This window comes from Neoarius graeffei, chromosome 22 (assembly GCF_027579695.1).
Source record: "Neoarius graeffei isolate fNeoGra1 chromosome 22, fNeoGra1.pri, whole genome shotgun sequence".
In the NCBI taxonomy this organism is placed as follows: Eukaryota; Metazoa; Chordata; class Actinopteri; order Siluriformes; family Ariidae; genus Neoarius; species Neoarius graeffei.
In genome coordinates, this window is record NC_083590.1 from 11,470,509 (window position 1) to 11,492,392 (window position 21,884).

At 42.5% G+C, this 21,884-nt stretch overlaps 1 protein-coding gene across 1 annotated transcript in view; it reads right to left on the reverse strand.

The window, feature by feature from the left end:
- Positions 1-5,330: 5,330 nt before the first annotated feature.
- Positions 5,331-21,884, reverse strand: part of gucy2ca (guanylate cyclase 2Ca) — a 60,366-nt gene continuing 43,812 nt past the window's right edge. The window contains exons 17-27 of the mRNA XM_060904004.1: positions 21,709-21,841; positions 21,477-21,614; positions 21,162-21,250; positions 16,877-16,968; positions 16,560-16,718; positions 11,383-11,575; positions 9,432-9,606; positions 7,954-8,052; positions 7,638-7,732; positions 7,454-7,530; positions 5,331-5,509 (exon numbers count right to left, since the gene is read on the reverse strand). Of these exons, the coding sequence (XP_060759987.1) occupies positions 5,335-5,509; positions 7,454-7,530; positions 7,638-7,732; positions 7,954-8,052; positions 9,432-9,606; positions 11,383-11,575; positions 16,560-16,718; positions 16,877-16,968; positions 21,162-21,250; positions 21,477-21,614; positions 21,709-21,841 (1,425 nt within the window). The 3' untranslated portion in view covers positions 5,331-5,334. The remainder of the gene's footprint in view (positions 5,510-7,453; positions 7,531-7,637; positions 7,733-7,953; positions 8,053-9,431; positions 9,607-11,382; positions 11,576-16,559; positions 16,719-16,876; positions 16,969-21,161; positions 21,251-21,476; positions 21,615-21,708; positions 21,842-21,884) is intronic.

Below are 21,884 nucleotides of genomic sequence, written 5' to 3' on the forward strand. Positions count from 1 at the left end.
ATCATCTTTCCTGAAGTTCCAACCTTCGGCACCATAGGTTGCGATGGACCAAACGAGTGTTTCAAGAAGTCTGACCTTCAGGGATTTACTGAGGGCGTGGTCTTTCCAGAGTTTGGCTAAAGCTTTGATGGTTGTTCTAGCTATGCCAACCCGATGATTAATTTCCTTGCTGCAGTTAGCGTCCTGGTAGATATAAGCCCCAAGGTACTTGAATGAGCTGACTTGCTCAAGTAGCACACAATTGCAGTAGATGTTGATCGCTTCTACCTCTCGGGTCACTGCCATGGTCTTTGTTTTGGCGGCGTTGATCTCAAGGGAGTATTCTATTGAGACTGTATCAACCTTGTCTACCAGTCGCTGCAGCTGTTCCGGTGATGTAGCAAGCAGAACAACATCATCCACATACTGAAGGTTGTTGATTGTGCGGCCATTGACCCGGACGCCCACCCAGGCTAGCTTGTCAGCAGATTTCCTCATTACCTCTTCGCTGTAAAGACTGAAGCAAAGCGGTGACAGAAGGCACCCTTTCCGTACCCCTTTCTTCACTCTGGATCGGTGAGGGTTTGTTCCACCCTGACTGTTGCTTTCCAGTTTTCATATTGGCATTGAATGATGTTGATGGTGCCATTTCCTATGCCCATATGGCAGAGTACTTCCCACAGCTTATAGTGGTTGACGGAGTCAAAAGCTTTCTTATCAATAAACACAAGGTATAATGGTTGCTTAAACTCCCTTGCAAAGTCAGCCACATGCAACAAATTATCTCAGTAACTTCCGCATGCTAAGTTTAATTAAATGTTGTATGGATGGTCATCTTTCCGTATCAGTGGCAGCTGGTAGTCTTTCAAACGGGAGGCTTGTCGGTTATGATATTTCCAGATTTTAAAAGAAAAAAGAAAAAACACATCAATTTTGCCCATACTCTTGCCTCTGATCTGGCTGATTGTTGGCAGGGTCACAAACTGTGAAATAACAGGTTCTTTTGGCCCATTAGCCTACTGTCCAATATACATGATGGTGGTGTTGGGGGGGTATATTTTAACATTTTATATTTTAAAATTGTGGCATGTGGCATGTTGTTTAAAAATTTATCATTATTGGGGGCGTCGTGGATAAGGCGCCACACCATAAATCCGGAGACCCGGGTTCGCTTCTGACCCGAGGTCATTTCCCGATCCCTCTTGGTCTCTCTCTCTTTCCTGCTCATTTCCTGTCTCTACACTGTCCTATCCAATAAAGGTGGAAAAAAGCCCAAAAAATATCTTTAAAAAAAAAATTGATCATTATTGAAAGCAGCTCTTTGTCAGGAACCTCAACAGTAACAGCAGAGTGTTCTGGAATAGGCACAAGCACTGACCGTGGGGAGCCAAACAGAGCTGGGTGCTGCACATTTCATTCAATGACACTTTCCCTATATTTTACTTATTTTGACTGAGAAATGTTTTATTGACAATTTTGATAACCCTTCACTTTTAATCCAGGTCTGTAGTGTGAAATGTTCTCGGCTGTGTTTTTGTTTAAAAATGTTTTCCAAATTGTAGCTGTGTTTAATTCATATCCAGAGAAATATCTCATCTCATCTCATTATCTCTAGCCGCTTTATCCTGTTCTACAGGGGCGCAGGCAAGCTGGAGCCTATCCCAGCTGACTACGGGCGAAAGGCGGGGTACACCCTGGACAAGTCGCCAGGTCATCACAGGGCTGACACATAGACACAGACAACCATTCACACTCACATTCACACCTACGGTCAATTTAGAGTCACCAGTTAACCTAACCTGCATGTCTTTGGACTGTGGGGGAAACCGGAGCACCCGGAGGAAACCCACGCGGACACGGGGAGAACATGCAAACTCCACACAGAAAGGCCCTTGCCAGCCATGGGGCTCGAACCCAGACCTTCTTGCTGTGAGGCGACAGCGCTAACCACTACACCACCGTGCCGCCCTCCAGGAAATATATATTCCAATATAATATACTCAGCATAAACATTTTAAATAGATTCTATATTTTTGGTCCATTCATGACATATTACTAAAGTAGCCTATTTACTGTTGTTGATGTGGGTAACCACCATATCAGTATTATTTAAAATCATGGATCCGTGTTTAATCAAGAGGCATGGCCAACAATACATTTTCCTCATCACTGAACTTGCTGTTAGCCAATTCACTTTCTCGTACCAGGAGAGCTGAAAGGAACGAGTATTATTCCCTACCTTTTTCACCAAGTCAATTTGAGGCATTGGTCTACCCTGCTTTTTAATTTTAATTTTTTCCTCCAAAGGAAGACTGGCAAATGGCTTCGCCAAAATTAAATCAGCAATGCTTGGCATCCGTGCGCAGCTTTCTTGCTAGCTGACTAGCCCCCTCAAGTTCAAGTTCAGTCACTCAAATAAACGAAATTTCTGGAACTAAGATAGCAAACTTGACAACACTATATTTACACTTTATTTACAATGAAAATATATACAAACTAAAAAAGCTGGTAGAAACCGTATGTAATGAATGAAATCGAAATGTAAGCTGATCTTTTACAATACACCACAGCACTTGCGAATCCGCATGGGACTGAACTGAAATTCACTGCTGCCTGTCTATATTTGAAACGAGCTGTCAATCAAAGAAAATATCCGGCCGCTTTCACCAATCACCAGTCTCCTCGCGGAAAGCTTTGCCATGTCCCTCCCACTGTGAGGCTCGGAGTCCATGGGCGGACGTTTTCACAGTATTTGTCCAATAACCGTCTTGCATTTTGAGATTGAAAAGCGCATAGCTCCCAAATGCCATTGAAATGCACTGAGGCTGCGCTGCATCGCACTGTCACGAGGGGGAAAAACTCACGCACACATTAGGCGAACTGGGGAAAGTTATAATGGAATGATTTCGCACTGTAGTTGGGTTGAGCACATATATTTCTATGATTCTGGATCTGAAATAGCAATGTTATAAGGTCGGCTATAACATAAGCCTAGCGCAATTCATCCTACATGATGTTCGTCATTTTTAGAGGAGGCTGAGCCTCCCTCGTTGTCTTAGAGCAATCGCCCGTGTTCCGTATTGACTTTATTAAGTCCATTGTTGGACTGGTGCACAGTTCAGGAAGTAAATACACTATTCATTTTGTCGTTGTTAAAAGATCAATACATAAATCTTTTGTCTTTGACTTTTGTTGTTGATCAGGATGAAATGACAAACGCTGTATTAGCTCGGTTCTCTGAATCCCTTTTATCTGAACATCCTCTTAATGAGCAGTGAGCGGGCAATAAAGCAAGTTAAAAACAAGCTTCTGATCACTGACTCACTGATTTATGCATGCGTACTTGTGTCAAATCTCCGGTTTGCTTCCAATATAGAGTGAGTGTATAAACATGTAGGAAAGTGCTCATGTAAAAGCAGCTTAAAGTGCATATCACAGGTAAATTCAGGAGCAAGATCAATGTAATTCTCCTATATTATATTAAACTTTGGTCAAATATCTGTCACATTTTGCATTTTGTGCAATTTTTTTTACCTTGCGCAATACCAGAAAAATTCAGTTGAAATCAAGCCATTTGAGGCGAATTGGTCCGGCTCTGAAAAAAATTGCCATTTGGATTTCCCGGCAAACGTTGATTTTCGTGACGTCGCGTGTGGGACGCCTCCCTCTGAATCCTACGCCAGCGCTGGTTTGTTTATGAGAAAACGACCTGATAGTTTTCTGCAAATTTCTTCAACATGATCACGTAATTATTAAAATGGTTAACAGATGTATCGTAGGAGGGTGTAGCAACGTTACATTCTTCATCCAAAGGTGAAGTAACATTGCGCTCAGGTGACAATTCCATATTTCAGTGCAAAATCGTTAACTACTAAACTTGGTCTACACAGGCTGTGCACTGAAACCGTGCAAAGCTCGCGCAGCCTGCTGGCACTTCCGCAGGTGACGTCACAAATCTGGCTCCAGACTGCCTTGGGATTTTTCCAGACGCGTTTTGTTATTTAATTTTTTTCTGCTGTAGACAGATGGCCTTGTGCAAAATTACCCTTCTGGATGAGTGTGTAAAGGGACATACTTTCATATATAAAAAAAAATGAATTTGGTCCAGGATATGCACTTTAAGAAGCACGTTCCTCGCATCTATGGTCCTCTCATCATGCCATAATCTATCGCTCTAGCGCCTCCTTGTGGAGAATCTTCAGTCTGTTGAAACACGAGTAATGTAGAACATGCTCATCTCATCTCATCTCTAGCCGCTTTATCCTGTTCTACAGGGTCGCAGGCGAGCTGGAGCCTATCCCAGCTGACTACGGGTGAAAGGCGGGGTACATCCTGGACAAGTTGCCAGGTCATCACAGGGCTGACACATAGACACAGACAACCATTCAGACCTACGGTCAATTTAGAGTCACCAGTTAACCTAACCTGCATGTCTTTGGACTGTGGGGGAAACCGGAGCACCCGGAGGAAACCCACGTGGACACGGGGAGAACATGCAAACTCCGCACAGAAAGGCCCTCGCCGGCCACGGGGCTCGAACCTGGACCTTCTTGCTGTGAGGCGACAGCGCTAACCACTACACCACCGTGCCGCCCTGTAGAACATGCTTTATAGAGAAAACCATACAGCGTACAGACATTTTACATCCAGCACTCTGTCTCTTTTGATACATATTGTGTGATTTTTAATTCCATGGATGAGTCGGGTTTATTGTATTTGTGTGAATAATATAAGCAGAAGATATTACTGTACATCTGTTAAAAGGTCTGCAATTTTCTGATTTTGATACAATGGTGGAAATCACAACTCGCTGTTATATAAATGTCACATTTACATTATATGATAATTTTAATAAAAATGGGTTCTCTGGTTGGAACAAAACACCTTTCTGGTTCTAATAAATAAGCAAAATATTATTGTACATGTTTCAGTCGTGCCAATTTTTAATAGTTTTTAAATAAATCTGATTTATTTATTTTTTACAGTTTAAGAGGTACCTGAGATTAATGCTAGAATGAAAATACTGTACGTACAGATTGCTTTTCTAGGTAGGCTGCAGCAGCTGCTAGAGATCTGAACATGAAGGAAACTACAGTAAGTAATTAGTCATATCACTGCAATGATAATCGAATGTTATGCAAATTAAGACATCAGAACATATTGCATCATAACATCATAGGAAATCATCATACTCTCAGCCTCAGGATTCGACACGTCTGTCCTCGTGTCTTGCTGGACCACATGACATGAGCTGAATGGTGTGTTAGAGCAGGGAAACTGCAAACCTGCAATTTGACTCTGATCCTGATACTCATTTGTCCAATCCATTTTTGGGATTAGTAGTGTGTGTGTGAGCTACAGGTAAGTGCTGGGGTCAGTCAGGTGCAGGTACTCGGGGAAGCTGTCGCTGCCGTGTCTCTGGTTCCCGCGTTGGCGTGTGGAGAGAGTCTTTCTTTTCTCATTCCCTCGTTTATCGAGCATGGAGATGATCAGCTCAGCCAAGTCCTGCTGCAGGCGCTGGAAGTTCTCTCTGAGAAACAGAACACACAAGTCATGTGTGTGTGTGTTTTTCCTTGTTACTCTTTATGATAATGTTTGTTGTAATCTACACCCACACACACACAGGCCATTTTTCCACTGCACAAAGTACTGACCATATTCCCCATATTCACATGACATGTGGTGCAAGTTTAGTGCATTAATAACCTACATACACTCATCGGCCACTTTAGTAAGAACTTGTCCTTGATTCTAAGATCCCTGTTCTTGGTTGCGGGAGTGGAACCCAATGTGTTCTTCTCTCTCTGTTGCATGCTGAGATGCTTTTCTGCTCACCACGGTTGTAAAGAGTGATATGAGTTGCTATATCCTTCCTGAACCAATCTGCCCATTTTCCTCTGACCCTCTCTTATCAACAAGGCGTTTGTTTACTTTCCGCCCACAGAACTGTCGCTCACTCAGTGTTTTTTGTTTTTGGCACCATTCCGTGTAAACTTTAGAGACTGTGTGAAAACCCCAGGAGATCAGCAGGTTCTGAAATACTCAAACCAGTCCATCTGGCTCAAACCAACACCCATACCACAGTGAAAGTCAGTCACACTTCACTGTTGGGTCACAATTTTTCCCATTCTGATGTTTGAACATTAACTGAAGCTCTTGATTCGTATCTGCGTGATTTGATGCATCAAGGGATCGGCGCATTAGATAACTGCATCAAACAGATGGTGTTCCTAATAAAGTAACCGGTGAGCGTGTACTGTATAGCTAGTCACACTTATGTGGAATTGAAACTGAATGTAAGAGAGATTTTTCATCTTCTTGTATTATCATTGATCACATACTAGCGATGTTACGTTTGATAACGAGGCGTGTTTTGAGTGCGTAGAATAAACCACACTGAAGCCCCTTATCGAGGTGTGTATTGTTTTTCAAAGAATCACACAATCAATGATAAATGAGGTCTCACTTTCTGTCCAATCACACAACTGGGTCATTTTGTCAGAAAGTTCAAACCCCACCTTAATTCATGTGTCGTTGGTGACGCCAACGGCTTGGTTTTATTGGTTGAATTTGCTGAGCTGTACCAGGCAGTCTCCCATCCCAGTACTAACCAGGCCTTTAAAGTACATTGGGGGGCATCGATCTCCACTTCTATAGCCCTCGGCCTCTCGCTTATACAGCTAGGGTTACGGGGGGCGGGTCCTCTGGTAACTGCAAGAGTTTGACTCCCCACTCACATCTGTACTGCAGCACCTCACCAGATGGCAGTAGGTACCATTTCTACAATGGTCTTTTGTACTAGAACTCGCAAGCTCCCAATCAAGAGGCAGACACTCTAACCACTAGGTCAGCTTGCGGTGACTAGTTATATCAAAATAACAATAATAAATGACTCATATTGGGATTTATCGCTAAGTTAAAATGTAAATGAGATTATAAGAAGATAAACAAGTAACGTTGTAAGAATTGTGCGGGTGCTTTATCTGAAGCTGCTTCATCAACGGTCTTGAGTTTATCTTCACTCGAATTTTTTTTGCAAACCACAAAACGTGACCATTTTTAAGACACTGAGGATTCAGGGCTTTTCTTAAACCTCAAACCTGCGTGAGGCTTCATCCACTCTTCCATATCATTAGCTGGTTAAATATTCGGCCAATTTCACAAAGGAACACTGCTCGTTCAAGCACTTTCTTCAAGGTAACCATGAGGTCACTGGTGCGTCTGCACTCTGTAATTATGAGTCACTGGAGCTGGTAGAAAATTAATTGTAATTAGAACCCCAGGTCCAGCTAGGTTCTGGTTCTGTTTGTCGCACCTCTTGTTTTTGTAGGTGCAATGTATTTTTCAGTACACACATACAAGATTTATAGTAACTGTTACAGCTGTACAATATGGACAAAAACATGATGTGTTAAACTTTTTCGATACCACGACCACACATGATTCATCTTTTAAATGACGGAGGTTTTCTTACGCTGTTGGTGGAGTGGGAAGGTTGTAGTTTGTTCCTGTTACACCTTTCAGCCAGTATGTCATCTCCTTTCCTTTACCCTTTAAAACACACACACTCAATTCCTTACAAACACTAAATGCTTCCATGTGAGCCTAGTTAGTAGAATTTCCCATTTGTAGTAGTACTACTATATTCTGACTCTCACCTTGAGGAAGGTCTCTCCTCTTGTCTCATACTCGAACTCACAGTCTGTCCTCTGTAAGATGTTAATTGTGGACTGGCTCACGTGGATCCTCAGAGCTGTTTAGGAAATAAATATAGCAAATGAATAACAGAATAAAAATAAGATCAAAAGGATATTTGAACATGGATGTATATATCTGGATGGGTGAGACTTCAGGTTTATCCATCAAGGTTTGATTGGCTTATGGACAGAACATCATGGAGACACCAGCCTGACTGACCTAAGTTTAGTGAGGTTTGAGAAAACACTCTTATGTGTGACTGTGTGCGTCTCTTACGTAGTCCAGTTGACTCCATTCGTGAAGCAGTGTTCACCGTGTCTCCAAATAAACAGTACCGTGGCATTTTATTCCCCACAACACCTGCTGCACAGGGTCCTATACACATCAGGATACAAATTTGGGCTCAGTAACACATGATAAGGATCACTGAAGGTGTGAAGTTGTGTGTGAATTAGTGTTGTAGTCCAGTCGCGAGTCCCCAGTGTTCAAGTCCAAGTCCATCCATTATCTGTAGCCGCTTATCCTGTTCTACAGGGTCGCAGGCAAGCTGGCCTATGGGCGAGAGGCGGGGTACACCCTGGACAAGTTGCCAGGTCATCACAGGGCTGATACAGAGACAAACAACCATTCACACTCACATTCACACCTATGGTCAATTTAGAGTCACCAGTTAACCTAACCTGCATGTCTTTGGACTGTGGGGGAAACCAGAGGAAACCCACGCAGACACGGGGAGAGAACATGCAAACTCCACACAGAAAGGCCCTCGCTGGCCGCTGGGCTCGAACGACAGTGCTAACCACTACAACACCGTGATGCCCTCAAGTCCAAGTCATTAAAAAAATTTCAAGTTGAGTCCAAGAACAAGACTCCAACCGCACCATTTGACAGTGGCTGTTGCTGCCTTTATGTGAAAGCATCTCTGCTACTGTGTTGGACTAACGTTACCGCTCGACTGCCCCATTTCAGTTAATAGGCTACAGATAAAAAGCTTGTTCATTGCTCAGCAAGCCCTGCCCACTATCAACACAGCAAATAACATGAAAGAGGGTTAACACTAGCTAGTTCATCACTCAGCAAGCCCTGCCCACTGTCAACAAGGCAAATAACATGAAAGAGGGTTAACACTAGCTAGTTCATCACTCAGCAAGCCCTGCCCACTGTCAACAAGGCAAATAACATGAAAGAGGGTTAACACTAGCTAGTTCATCGCTCAGCAAGCCCTGCTATCAACAGAGCAATGAACATAGTGTGTCAATTCCTTCTCTGGGTGGAGTCTTACCAAATGACGATTGAAGTTCAAGGTTGTCCCCGTCATCTCCTCGATAGTTCTTATACATATGGAACACACAGCAGTGCATTTTTTCCCACTGCATGAGAAGTCTGTATAAGCAAAGCGGACAATCCTAGGGGTGTTCTCTCCAGGTATTTTAGCGCCATTAACGTTAGTTTGTTCCTGAACATGACGTATGAACAGGTGAATGTGCATTCTCTTGGACAAAATTAGTATAAAAATTAATGTAGATATAAATGTAAAGATCTTATACCAAATTATTATGGCATGTTACAAAAAATAAAGAAAAAATCCAAGTCCTCATCTCCAATTTACGAGTCCAAATGAAGCTAATGCACGAGTCTGGGTCCAAGTCATCAATGCTCAAGTCCAAGTCAAGTCACAAGTCCTTAAAATTAGGGCATGAGTCGGACTCGAGTCCGAGTCCTGGACTTGAGTACTACAAGCCTGGTGTGAGTACCTGAGTGGACGCCGATACGGATCCACAGCGGTATTCCTGGTAGGTGACGGAGCTGAAATGTTCCCATGAATGTCAAAATATCCAGAGCCATGAGACAGATGTCCACCGCATGTCTGTTTCCGTTCCGCCGGGGCAAACCAGACGCCACCATATACGCATCACCGATGGTCTCCACCTTGAGAAACAGAGATCAGGAAAAAGTCTAAAAACCCTGCCTTGATTTCTTATTCATCCTTACATCATGAAAAATGTGGAAATTCCTCTATGTTGTTAATATAACATTTATTTGCAATACGAGTCAAAAGTCTGGGCACACCCCCTAATTCAGTGGTTTTTCTTTATTTTTTAATTAAAAGTCACTTCATATCTTAAAGTAATGATGGATGTTATTTCTCTTTACTTAGTTGTTCGGTTCTTGACATAATACAGTATGGATTACTATAGTTGTGGTGTGAAATAGGGCTATTTTTTATTTGTATTGTTATTATTTACTATTCCCAGCTTTAACACCCTTCTGCAGAAAGCCCAAGCCAGATGGACCAGCCATGTTGTCAGGATGCTGGACAGGTGACTGTCCAAACAGTTATTGTATGGAGAGCTGTGCCAAGGTAAGCATTCATCTGGGGGTTCAGAAGAAATGCTTCAAGGACAATCTCAAAGCGTCCCCCAAGAAATCGATCTCAACTCCTGGGAGTCACTTGCTCAAGGTCATTCAACATGGCAAGCAAACGCCACCAGTGCCGCACATGCAGCAGAGATGAAACGCATTGCAGAGGCCCAGAAGAAATGAACTATGCAGAAGGCTTGAACTATCACCACGTCCACTACAGCACCTACCAACACGTGCCCAACATGTGCATGTACCTTCAAAAGCCTGGATTAGCCTCATCAGTTACCTCCGGACCCACAACCGCCAACCACCAAATCAAAGTCATGGTCATCTTTGACCCTGAAGGATGAACATCATTTACTATTTACTGTTTGATCTCAAACATGTTCCCCCCCCCCCTTCCCTATATCTTATTCTTTTTATATTTGTATATGTAAATAATTTATTTTAATTTATCTTGACGTTTTCTCTATTTATTTTCTCTGTTTATCTGTAATGATACTGCTGGAATCTTAATTTCCCTGAGGGAACCCTCCCAAAGGGATCAATAAAGTTTTATCTTATCTAATCTAATCTAATCTAATCTAATCTAATCTAATCTAGAATGCAAGAAACTCATCCACTAATTACCTTTTGATGAGGCACACCTGTTAATTGAAAAGCATTCCAGGTGACTCCCTCATGAAGCTGGTTAAGATAATGCCAATAGTATGCAAAGTGTTATCAAGGTAGATGCTGGATACTTTGAAGAATCTAAAATACGAAACGCATTTTGGGGGGAGTTGTTTCACACTTGGGCAGCACAGTGGTGTAGTGCTTCGCACTGTTGCCTCACAGCAAGAAAGTTCTGGGTTCAAGCCCAGCGGCTGACGAGGGCCTTTCTGTGTGGAGTTTGCATGTTCTCCCTGTGTCTGTGTGGGTTTCCTCCGGGTGCTCCGGTTTCCCCCACAGTCCAAAGACATGCAGGTTAGGTTAACTGGTGACTCTAAATTGACTGTAGGTGTGAAATGTGAGTGTGAATGATTGTTTGTCTCTATGTGTCAGCCCTGTGATGATTTGGTGACTTGTCCAGGGTGTACCCCGCCTCTCGCCCATAGTCAGCTGGGATAGGCTCCAGCCCGCGACCCTGCACAGGATAAGCGGCTACAGATAATGGATGGATGTTTCATACATATAATTCTATATATGTTATTTCATAATCTTGATGTCTTCAGTATTGTTCTACAATGTAGAAAATACAAAATACAGGGAAAAAAATGATGGATGAGTAGAGCATGGGGTGCACAAACTTTTGACAGGTACTGTAGATGTGTGTGTTGGTGGGTGGATGGGTGTGTGTACCTTATAGACGTCATGGCTGTCGAGGATACTGTCGAAGCTTTTGTACATATCATTGAGCATGTCCACCACCTCCATGGGCGTGCTGTAGTGGCAGAGCGTGGTGAATCCCACAATATCGCTAAAGTAAACGGTGACCTCATCAAACAACTCTGGCTCCACACGACCCGTCTCCTTCAGGGAGCGCACCACAGGCCTGGAAGTGTAGGGATAAAAATCAGACTACATGAGTTTGCCACAAAATAATGCTTTCCAGAAAGCTAAATTGTGCAGGTATGAAACAAACGACCTGCTATGTGCTACTTTTGCTAACTTCAACATTTGTTTAAAAATAAATAAATAAATAAATAAATAAATAAATAAAAATTCTAATTCTCCCATCACCTCAGATGTAGTTTATGCAATGCTAAACTGGAAAAACTACAGTATATCCTTTTCTTGTTACTTAGCCTTCATGTGATCTAATCAGCTCATGCCTTGATTCATAAAATCATGGAGATACAAATCAAGAGCTTCAGTTAATGTTCAAAATGTTCAAACAACAGAACGGGAAAAACTGTGATCTCCGTGAAAGTGTGTCTTTCCTTCACTGTGGCATGGGTGTTGGTTTGAGCCTGATGGACTGGTTTGAGTATTTCAGAAACTGCTGATCTTTAGATTAGATTAGATTAGATTAGATTAGATTAGATTAGATTAGATTAGATTAGATTAGATTAGATTAGATTAGATTAGATTATTTGTACCCAAAGGTAGATTTGGTGTGCAGCCCAGTGATCTCCACTCATACAAAACATTTAAAACAAAGGACACACTTAACATACAAACATTTGAAATATTACAGAAATGTTTAAAAACAGTAAACATTAGACAGTACCAAAGTAGCGCATCCTAGAGCGACATAGTGTCACATTGTATGGGGGAAAAAAACCCCACAGTGATATACCAGCCATGATAGATTGATGAATATGTAATAAAATGAGACTGATAAGATCCTTAAATATATAAACAAATTAAAAATTAATTATAAAACAAAAATAAAATAAGGGCGGCACGGTGGTGTAGTGGTTAGCGCTGTCGCCTCACAGCAAGAAGGTCCGGGTTCGAGCCCCGTGGCCGGCGAGGGCCTTTCTGTGTGGAGTTTGCATGTTCTCCCCGTGTCCGCGTGGGTTTCCTCCAGGTGCTCCGGTTTCCCCCACAGTCCAAAGACATGCAGGTTAGGTTAACTGGTGACTCTAAATTGACCGTAGGTGTGAATGTGAGTGTGAATGGTTGTCTGTGTCTATGTGTCAGCCCTGTGATGACCTGGCGACTTGTCCAGGGTGTACCCCGCCTTTCGCCCGTAGTCAGCTGGGATAGGCTCCAGCTTGCCTGCGACCCTGTAGAACAGGATAAAGCGGCTACAGATAATGGATGGATGGATGGATTACGTAAAAATTTTTGAGGTAAGTAACTTAAATTTTTTAAGGTAATGTTTCTTAAAAATTACACTATAGTTACACTTACTTGTAATTTTTAAGAAATCTTACCCTAAAAAATTTAAGTTACTTACCTCAAAAATTTTTACGTCATCGGTTTCAATAAAATTTTTGAGCTCAGTGACCTTATCGGGTTTTACAGTGTACTTGAAAAAGGGAATTCTTGTTTTTAAGAGACAGGTTGTTGAACCAGCACGCCAAGCAGAAAGATAAGATAGATTCAATAAAAGCACGGTAAAAGAGGGTAAGCAAGGTTCGATCAATGTGAAAGTAAGACAGTTTCCTCAGACAATGCAGACACTGGTTGGCCTTTTTAAAAACAGCTTCACAGTTTACCTCAAATGTGAGCTTGTTGTCAATAATGGTGCCAAGGTATTTGTACTTGTCTACACTCTCCACTTTCTGACCATTAATTTCTGTGGGCATCTGGATCTGGTTGTGCTTTCTAAAATCAATAACCATGTCTTTGGTCTTCAAGATATTTATCTGCAGGAATGATTTGTTACACCACTCTATAAATTCTTCCACTATTGGGCCATGACCTGCCTCCCCGCCTTGCAGTACGCTCACAATCACTGTATCATCTGCATATTTTAAAATAGATCTGTTCACTGTATTGCTGCGACACATATTTGTATATAAAATAAAAAGGAGAGGGGACAGTACACATCCTTGTGGTGACCCGGTGGAGCTGCAGGTCTGGTCAGACAGGGTGCCGTTGATCCTTACTCTCTGTGTTCGATTTATTAAAAAGTTTAAAATCCACCCCAAAAGGTTGTTACTCAAGTTGAACTGCTCCTCAAGCCTTTCTATTAAAACATGCAGTTGGATTGAGTTAAAAGCAGACATAAAATCAATAATTAATAATAATTAAGGGTGTCTTTCCCTTCTAGATGATTAAAAATCAAATTTAAAAGGGTGGCTGTGGCGTCCTCAACTCCCCTTCGTGGTCTATAGGCAAACTGCAAAGCGTCCATATTCGGCTGTGTTTTCATCATGACTTCAGATTTTACTAGTTTTTCAAAGGTTTTCATCACTGTGGATGTCAGAGCAATAGGTCTGAAGTCATTCAGCACTTTAGGGCAGTTGGATTCGGGGACTGGGACTACCACAGCGTCCTTCCAGCATTTTGGCACATGCTGTGTTTCTAGGGACTTATTGAATATGTGATGGAATATTGGGGCCAGTTCTTCAGAGCATGTTTTGAGAAGGCGGCCGCAGATAGCATCCGGTCCTTGGCTCTTATTTGTTTTTATGTATTTGAATGCTCTCACTATGTCTTCTTCTCTTATATTAAAATGATCCTGGTCCATTAGTTTATGTCTCAGGTCCTGTATTTCAGATTTAAAATCAGCTACATCAAAACGATTATAAAAACTGTTAAGTGCATTTGCAAGATTAAAATCTGAGTCAAAGCCCTCAAGGGTGATGGCACTGCCATTATTTGAGTCAGACTTATTGATGCCTGCAATACTTTTCATACACGACCATGCTGAACCAAGCTTGTTCCTGGACATGTTATGTTCTAATTTTTCCTTATAGTTCTGTTTTGCTTTTAGTACCTCCATTTTCATGTTTTTAGTAGCTGATTGTATGTCATACATAGAACCTTGCTTGAAAGCATTCTTTTTAGCCTGGATGCTGGATTTAATTGATTTCTTCACCCATGGTCTATTGTTGGGATAGATTTTGACTTTCTTGCATGGAATTATCATATCTCTGCAGAATGCAGCATAGGAACATGTCACATCAGTAAGCTCGTCAAGGTCGTCTCCACATGCATCTACAAACACATCCCAATCAGTACAGTCATAACACCCCTGCAGGCACAGAACAGAATCCTCAGTCCATGTTTTGATGTCCTTAAATGTAACCTTTTCCCTCTTCAGAACAGTTTTATATGTGGGCAGGAGGTGCACACAGTTGTGATCCCCACTACCCATAGGAGGTAATGGAAATGATTTATAGGCATCCTTAACTGATCCATAGCATAGGTCGATGGTTTTATCCCGTCTGGTTGAGCACGTTACGTATTGGTACATGTGTGGTAGGATCTTTTTAAGTGAAACATGATTGAAATCACCGTCACTGAGCACAAAAATCGGAGCGTCAGGAGAGCTACACTGGAGTTTATGCACAACATCGGAGACAGTTTTCCAGGCGGAGGGGGCGTGGGCTTTCGGGTGAATATATGCAACCACACTGAAGAGTTGATGAAACTCGCGGGGCAGGTAGAAGGGGCGCAGTGACACAGCTAAGAGTTCAACATCAGGTGTACAGATACGCTCTCTTACTGTCACTGCAAAACAATATCTTTGATTGACATACAGACACACCCCTCCACCCTGAATTTTCCCCGTCACCTCTCTGTTTCGGTCCAGATGGTTTTCACACACAACAGTCTCTAGAGTTTAAACAGAATGGTGCGAAAAACAAAAAACACTGAGTGACTGAGTGAGTGAGGGAGTGAGCGACAGTTCTGTGGGTGGAAAGTAAACAAACACCTTGTTGATAAGAGAGGGTCAGAGGAAAATGGACAGATTGAGTCGAGCTTTTTTGCCAGGAAGCATATAGTAACTAATATAATCACTCTTTACAACCGTGGTGAGCAGAAAAGCATCTCAGCATGCAACAGAGAGAGAAGAACACATCGGGTTCCACTCCTGCAGCCAAGAACAGGGATCTTAGAATCAAGAACAAGTTCCTGTTAAAGTGGCTGCTGAGTGTATCAGAGGAACTTGTACAGCATAGTGCGCCAAATAATCTAAAACTGATTTTTTTTTTTAAAGAAAATGCATTTTTATTTAACAAAGCCATGTAATCATTGATGTGGTGAATTTTCTGTGAGGAGATCGCACTGAGAGAAGGAGTCTCCAGTATCAGCGCTTTGTCACAGTCAGTACGTTTTCTGCCTCGGGAAAGACTTCAGGTCCGAGGGGGTTCATGCTTTACAGTTTCTCTGTAACATGACACACTGTTTTGTTTTTTTTCGAGAGAGAGAATAAGAGAGGCTGGGGAGTGAATGACTGTTTATAGGTGCTGTAATGTAAGTTAGAAAGAGAACTCGCTTGTTTTAAAGACATTCTCCAACATTACATACTAAAGTCACAGTAATTTGTGCTCGCTGTTACAAACTGGGACGTCTGGTCACCGTACCCTATAGATCTGGAATGGTAAGAGATAGAGAATGACCCTTCATGAAGGAAAAAAGTCCATTTTTCATGGATCATTCCTGATCAGTGATCCAGATCAGCACCAAAAGTCACAGCAATGTAATTGAGCCCAGAGGGATTCTTCATGTGAAATTTGGTGATGATTGATTGAAAACTGAGAAAAAAAAGTTAGGAGAATAATAATAATAAGAAGAAGAAAGTAGAAAGCCCCTGAGTGTGAATAACAATTTGCACCAGCGCTGTTAGCGCAAATTTATAATATATATATATATATATATATATATATATATATATATATATATATATATATATGGATAAAAAGCACAGCACATCATTTGCTGAAAAAAAAAAGTTTAAATCGGAACTGTTGGTAAATTGCCCTGGTGTAAGATACTTCAGTTTAATGAAAAACTCAATACACAACACTGTTGTCCATTATATTTCTACTTCTCTTGTGTTTAATTCATCACTGATCATTTGCGATCTATTGTTTATGTTGTTCTTATTCTTTGTGTGTGTATATATATCCCACCCAGGCAGCAGCATGAAGTTGAGTTGGTCAGCTCGGTCTCTCTCTGCCTTGTACAGTGCGGTTCTCTCCTCCACCAGATGCTCCAGGTTGCGCGAGTACATCTGCAGCCGTCGGATCAGATTGTCCATGTAGCTAGCATTGGTTTGGTCATGCAGGTTACTAAAAAACACACACACACACACACACACACACTGAACGCCCAAACACTGATAACCTGACAGAGGATCGAAATGTCCTCCTGTCTCAGTTAAACCATGTTGGAATGAATAGATTTGAATATTCAAGTCCGTCTTTCTTTCATCTGGACTAAAACGAACCTGAAGATCTTCCCCAAAGAGTTCTCTATCTTCTTAAAGTCCGGCCTCTTTTCCGGATCCTCATCCCAACAGTTCTTAATCAGGACGTACAGCTATACACAGACAAAAGAAACACAAGGCCTTCATTTCATTTGTATAAAAGGTTAATGAAGTTTGTTTACTGCACTTCTATATATTGAGGGAGCCAAGGGTTGTGGTCTCTGGTGGGAGGGGCATACTGTCTCTCCCCTGTCAATCACATTACAGGCATTTAGCAGACGCTCTTATCCAGAGTAATGTACAACGCACCCAGAGCAGCCTGGGGAAGATTTGGTGCCTTGCTCAAGGGCACTTCAGCCATTCCTACTGGTTCAGGGAATCAAACCGGTGACCTTTTGGTCCTGAAGCTGCTTCTCTAACCATTAGGCCATGGCTTCACCAGCAACACTAGATAATCATGAGCGTCTGTGATGCTCATACTGTATATGCAGAAGAGGGTGGATAGCGATGTCGTTCGAGTGTGTTAAGCTGCCCTGTGCAGGGTTCTAACAAGACCAAAATATCAGTGTAGTGGCATCAGTCATAACGGCTGAGGGATCAGGGGCTGCCTTAGGTTCCTGAGAGCTCATGGGTTCTACATGCTCCAGACATGCATTCTAGTGAATGTTTTTGATTGAAGATTTATTATAATTCATATTCAGCTATATTAGTGACATGTTTCTGGAATAAGAATAAAACAACCAGTTGATGTTCACCAAGTGCCAGCTTTATTTTCAGCTTCAGCTGTTCAATTACAATCCATGATGATCCATATCTAACTCGGGGACCGGTGCGGATTATGTGCATGTCACGTAAGCGCCTCTTAACACTTTACAGATTGCACTTTACCCTAAACACAGCGTAAGGAAGGAGGTAAACCGGACTAGCATGACCCATGACGATCTCCACATGGAGTCACTCGGGCAGCTGTGCATGGGGTGCTTACATGGATGGGGGTTGGAGTATTGTATGTCCGAACGTAGAACATTTGCATGGCGGCGCGCCATCGCCCCCGTGTGGGGATAACAAGAGAAAATTAAACAAAAGACCACATTTTCAAGATTGACAAGTCTTTTTATTAGTCTAGCGGCGACTTTTACAGGCGTGTCAGCAATATTATGGGAGTAGCGGTAAGGAAACATTGCGTCGCAGCCGGATACACTGAAAAGGCCAAGTTAGAACCCTGCTGTGACCAGTGTTGGGCACGTTACTTTCAAAAAGTAATTAGTTATACTTACTAGTTACTTTTCCCAAAAAGTAACTGAGTTAGTAATGGAGTTACTTTGTCATAAAAGTAACTAATTACCAGGGAAAGTAATTATTCCATTACATTTTGTTACCCCCCCCCCAAAAAAATCAAATCCAATTAGTGTAATCATAATAAAAGTGAATGTTAAACGTGTTTAATGACTGAAATGGACACTTAACAGAACCAATTAGTAACATTATCTACACTATATTAATATTTTTGTGGGACAATGTGAGATAAGACATCTATCAAATGTAATATATTTTTGTAGTTATTAAAATTATGCTACTAATTACTGGTCACTGACGAGGACAAACGCTTTGTTCCTCGACATAATGTGCATTGCACGTAGACATTTTTGCCTTTTATTTCAAGTAATGAAAAGTAATGGCTGTATTTCCAGTGTGAAAGCGCAGTGCTGGGCTGACCGCTCGCCATCGCTGGCTCTTCTCATTGAAAGTGTGCGCAGTAGTGCAGTAGGCGTGGCCTACCTACGTATGTTGTCCAAATCTACTCTGATTGGCTTACTGTGCCGTTGTCTCGCGTCTCCCCGCCCCACACGAAAGCAGAGGAAAGAAAGGCTGAACGAGCAGCGTGCCTTCTTCTTCTTCTTCTTCTTTCAGGTTTAATGGCGGTTGGCATCCACTATGGTGCATTACCGCCACCAACTGTATTTTTGCGGAACTGCGACACTATCTAGTTGGAGTTTCAATGGAGGAGTGACCAAAAAAAAACAATAAATACACTAAATCCTACCTAAAAGGCCTGTATTTTTAAGGAACTCAAAAACATGCTTCCAAGCAGATGGTACTGAGAAGGCAAGTAACCTATCAAGAGTGAGCCTAGTCTCCCCTAGCTCTCTAACTCGTTCTAACAGAATTGCTCTCTGGACACTATAAGCTTGGCATTCTAATAACACGTGATTTACAGTCTCTCTTTCCTGACAGTAGATGCAGTGACCAGTGGCATGTTTGCCAATTGTGTGGAGGTTGCCATTTAATCTACTATGACCTATTCTAAGCCTTGTGATTACTTGTTCTTCTCTACGGCTACCGCTGCCCAGTCTTCTTGAAGGGACCTGTTTTTGAATTGCTCGTAGAAAGCTGCCCCTACTTTCCCCATCCCACTGCCCCTGCCATGCACCCAACATTTTCCTGAATATAATAACCTTGACCTCCGCTTTGCTTAGTGGGATGTTAGACTGGATTTCAGATTTCAAAGCCTCTTTGGCAAGCTGATCCACAGCCTCATTTCCTGCAATGCCCGAATGGGATGGAACCCATAGGAAATTTACTAAAATGTCTTGCTGGTGTAGTCTAAAAAGATATTGAAGTACCTCACAAAGTAAATCAGGCCTACACTTAGACTTGCTGTGAAGGATACTTTTCAATGCTGACAGGGAGTCAGAACATATGACACTGAATCTAGATTTAGTGTCATCAATCCACATTAAAGCAAGATAGATCGAGCAGCGTGCCAGATGAGAACAGCTTTAATAAAGTAACGCATAGTACTTTATTGTAAGTAACGGGAATGGCATTATAACGATGTAAAAAGTAATTAGTTAGATTACTCGTTACTATAAAAAGTAACGCCGTTGGTAACGCCATTTATTTCTAACGCCGTTATTCCCATCACTGGCTGTGACACTGCATGAGCAACAGGTCAAAAATACGATGCTGGCTGGCTAGAAAAAAGCACGTGTTCGTCTTTGCCCTGCCTAGTTGGTAGCTGTCGTGTGATGGGGAGAGCTGGCAGGAGGTGGGAATTAGCCATGACTAAATTGAATAAAGTGAAAATGGGGGAAATTTTAAAGAAGGTATATAATATACCCAGTCCTTTAAGTGGAGAAAATAAGTGCCAGTACTCCCTATATTCACCTGTTGGCGTATGAGTCAGGCGGTCGGTATCAGCCGATCATCAAGTTCTGAATTTCTACAGTAAATAAAAGATAGGAAGACCATGCCGATTTTCACAAAATCTCATCTCATCTCATCATCTCTAGCCGCTTTATCCTGTTCTACAGGGTCGCAGGCGAGCTGGAGCCTATCCCAGCTGACTACGGGCGAAAGGCGGGGTACACCCTGGACAAGTCGCCAGGTCATCACAGGGCTGACACATAGACACAGACAACTATTCACATTCACACCTACGCTCAATTTAGAGTCACCAGTTAACCTAACCTGCATGTCTTTGGACTGTGGGGGAAACCGGAGCACCCGGAGGAAACCCACGCGGACACGGGGAGAACATGCAAACTCCACACAGAAAGGCCCTCGCCGGCCACGGGGCTCGAACCCGGACCTTCTTGCTGTGAGGCGACAGCGCTAACCACTACACCGCCGTGCCGCCCCTTTTCACAAAATTAATTTATTAAACAAACTACTTCAATCAGAGAAGGCATGTCATTGCCTCTTGATCTCATTTTCTGCCGCGGTAGAATTTGACTGTTGAAGAGCTGCGTCATCATCTGACTCCGTTTCGACTCTCATTCTCTTTGTGCCCTTTTGTAGCCATGCCAACATTACTGTCCTGTTTTTGTTTCTTTGTTTTTCCCGTTTGTTGTTTCCGATTTCTCCGTGAACAAGCAAGTGAGCGTCACGTAATCCCGTGAGCGTCGTGTAGTGCACCTGAGGTAATGTAGTTTAAATGTCATAATGAATCGCCAAGAGACACTCTGATATGGGGAGGACAGGAAAGGGTACTGTGGGCTTGTGAGAAGTCCCGGTATGCCGGGGTTAAAATCTAGAAGTGGTAGTACTGCGTACCGGTGTGTACCGGCCCACTTAAAGCACTGAAGACACCCCAGCGTGGAAGATTGTGTATAGAAGGTGAGAGGTTTGTTAAATTCAAACATTTTTTGCACTGAAGGAAAATAGCATTAAAATGATGTGACAGTGCCAGACCGTGTTCATTGTTAGCTAACGCTTTAGCAGTGTCAGGGACGTTCTGTCCATTATCTGCTACAAGTCCCTCCCCTTCTGTTCTCTCTGTGTGTGTGTGTTACCCACATCTTACCTCCACTTCTTTCTCTCCGGCATTCTCAAAGTTTAAGTCAGGTCTGAAGAAACTAGATCCAGAAGGACACTGGACTCGGTACAGTTTCTCTAGAGAGTAAAGAGGAGGAGAGACACGTGAATGGCACATCCACAGCTGCTTCACTCTCAGGTTCATGGTGCAAATTCACATCTCGGAGTGAATTAAAGGAAGTTTGGATCTAAAATGTCATCAAAAGTCTGTAGTTTGTCAGACAGGACAGATTTGACCCCATGACCAGCACATGAAGAGGTTCAGTGAAGCCCAGTGTCATTCAGTTAGTGTTGTTGTTGTTACCTGCCACATCGGAGCAGCTCTCAGTGTAGAAAGGACACTCTCTCAGAATGATCTCATGAGCTATGATAGCAAAACTGTAGATGTCTCCTTTCTGAGAGCTCCCCAGCAAGCGCAGGTGTTCAGGAGCAGTCCACAGGTCTGTCAGACAGACGTGAACAGTGTCAGAGGTGTTCAACCTTTATCAGGCCGATGAAATAAACAAAAAGTAAAAAGACTAGTGTGTATGACAGACCTTTCCCTGGGGTTAGAATAGTATTGCAGCCAAAGTCTGTGATTTTCACCACCATCCGGTTGTCCACGACACAGTTGGTGGATTTGAGCCTCCCGTGTGTCCGTAAATTACTGGAGTGCAGGTAAGACATTCCCTGATCCACCAAGCGGAGGAGACAGAGCAGCACGCAAGGTCAT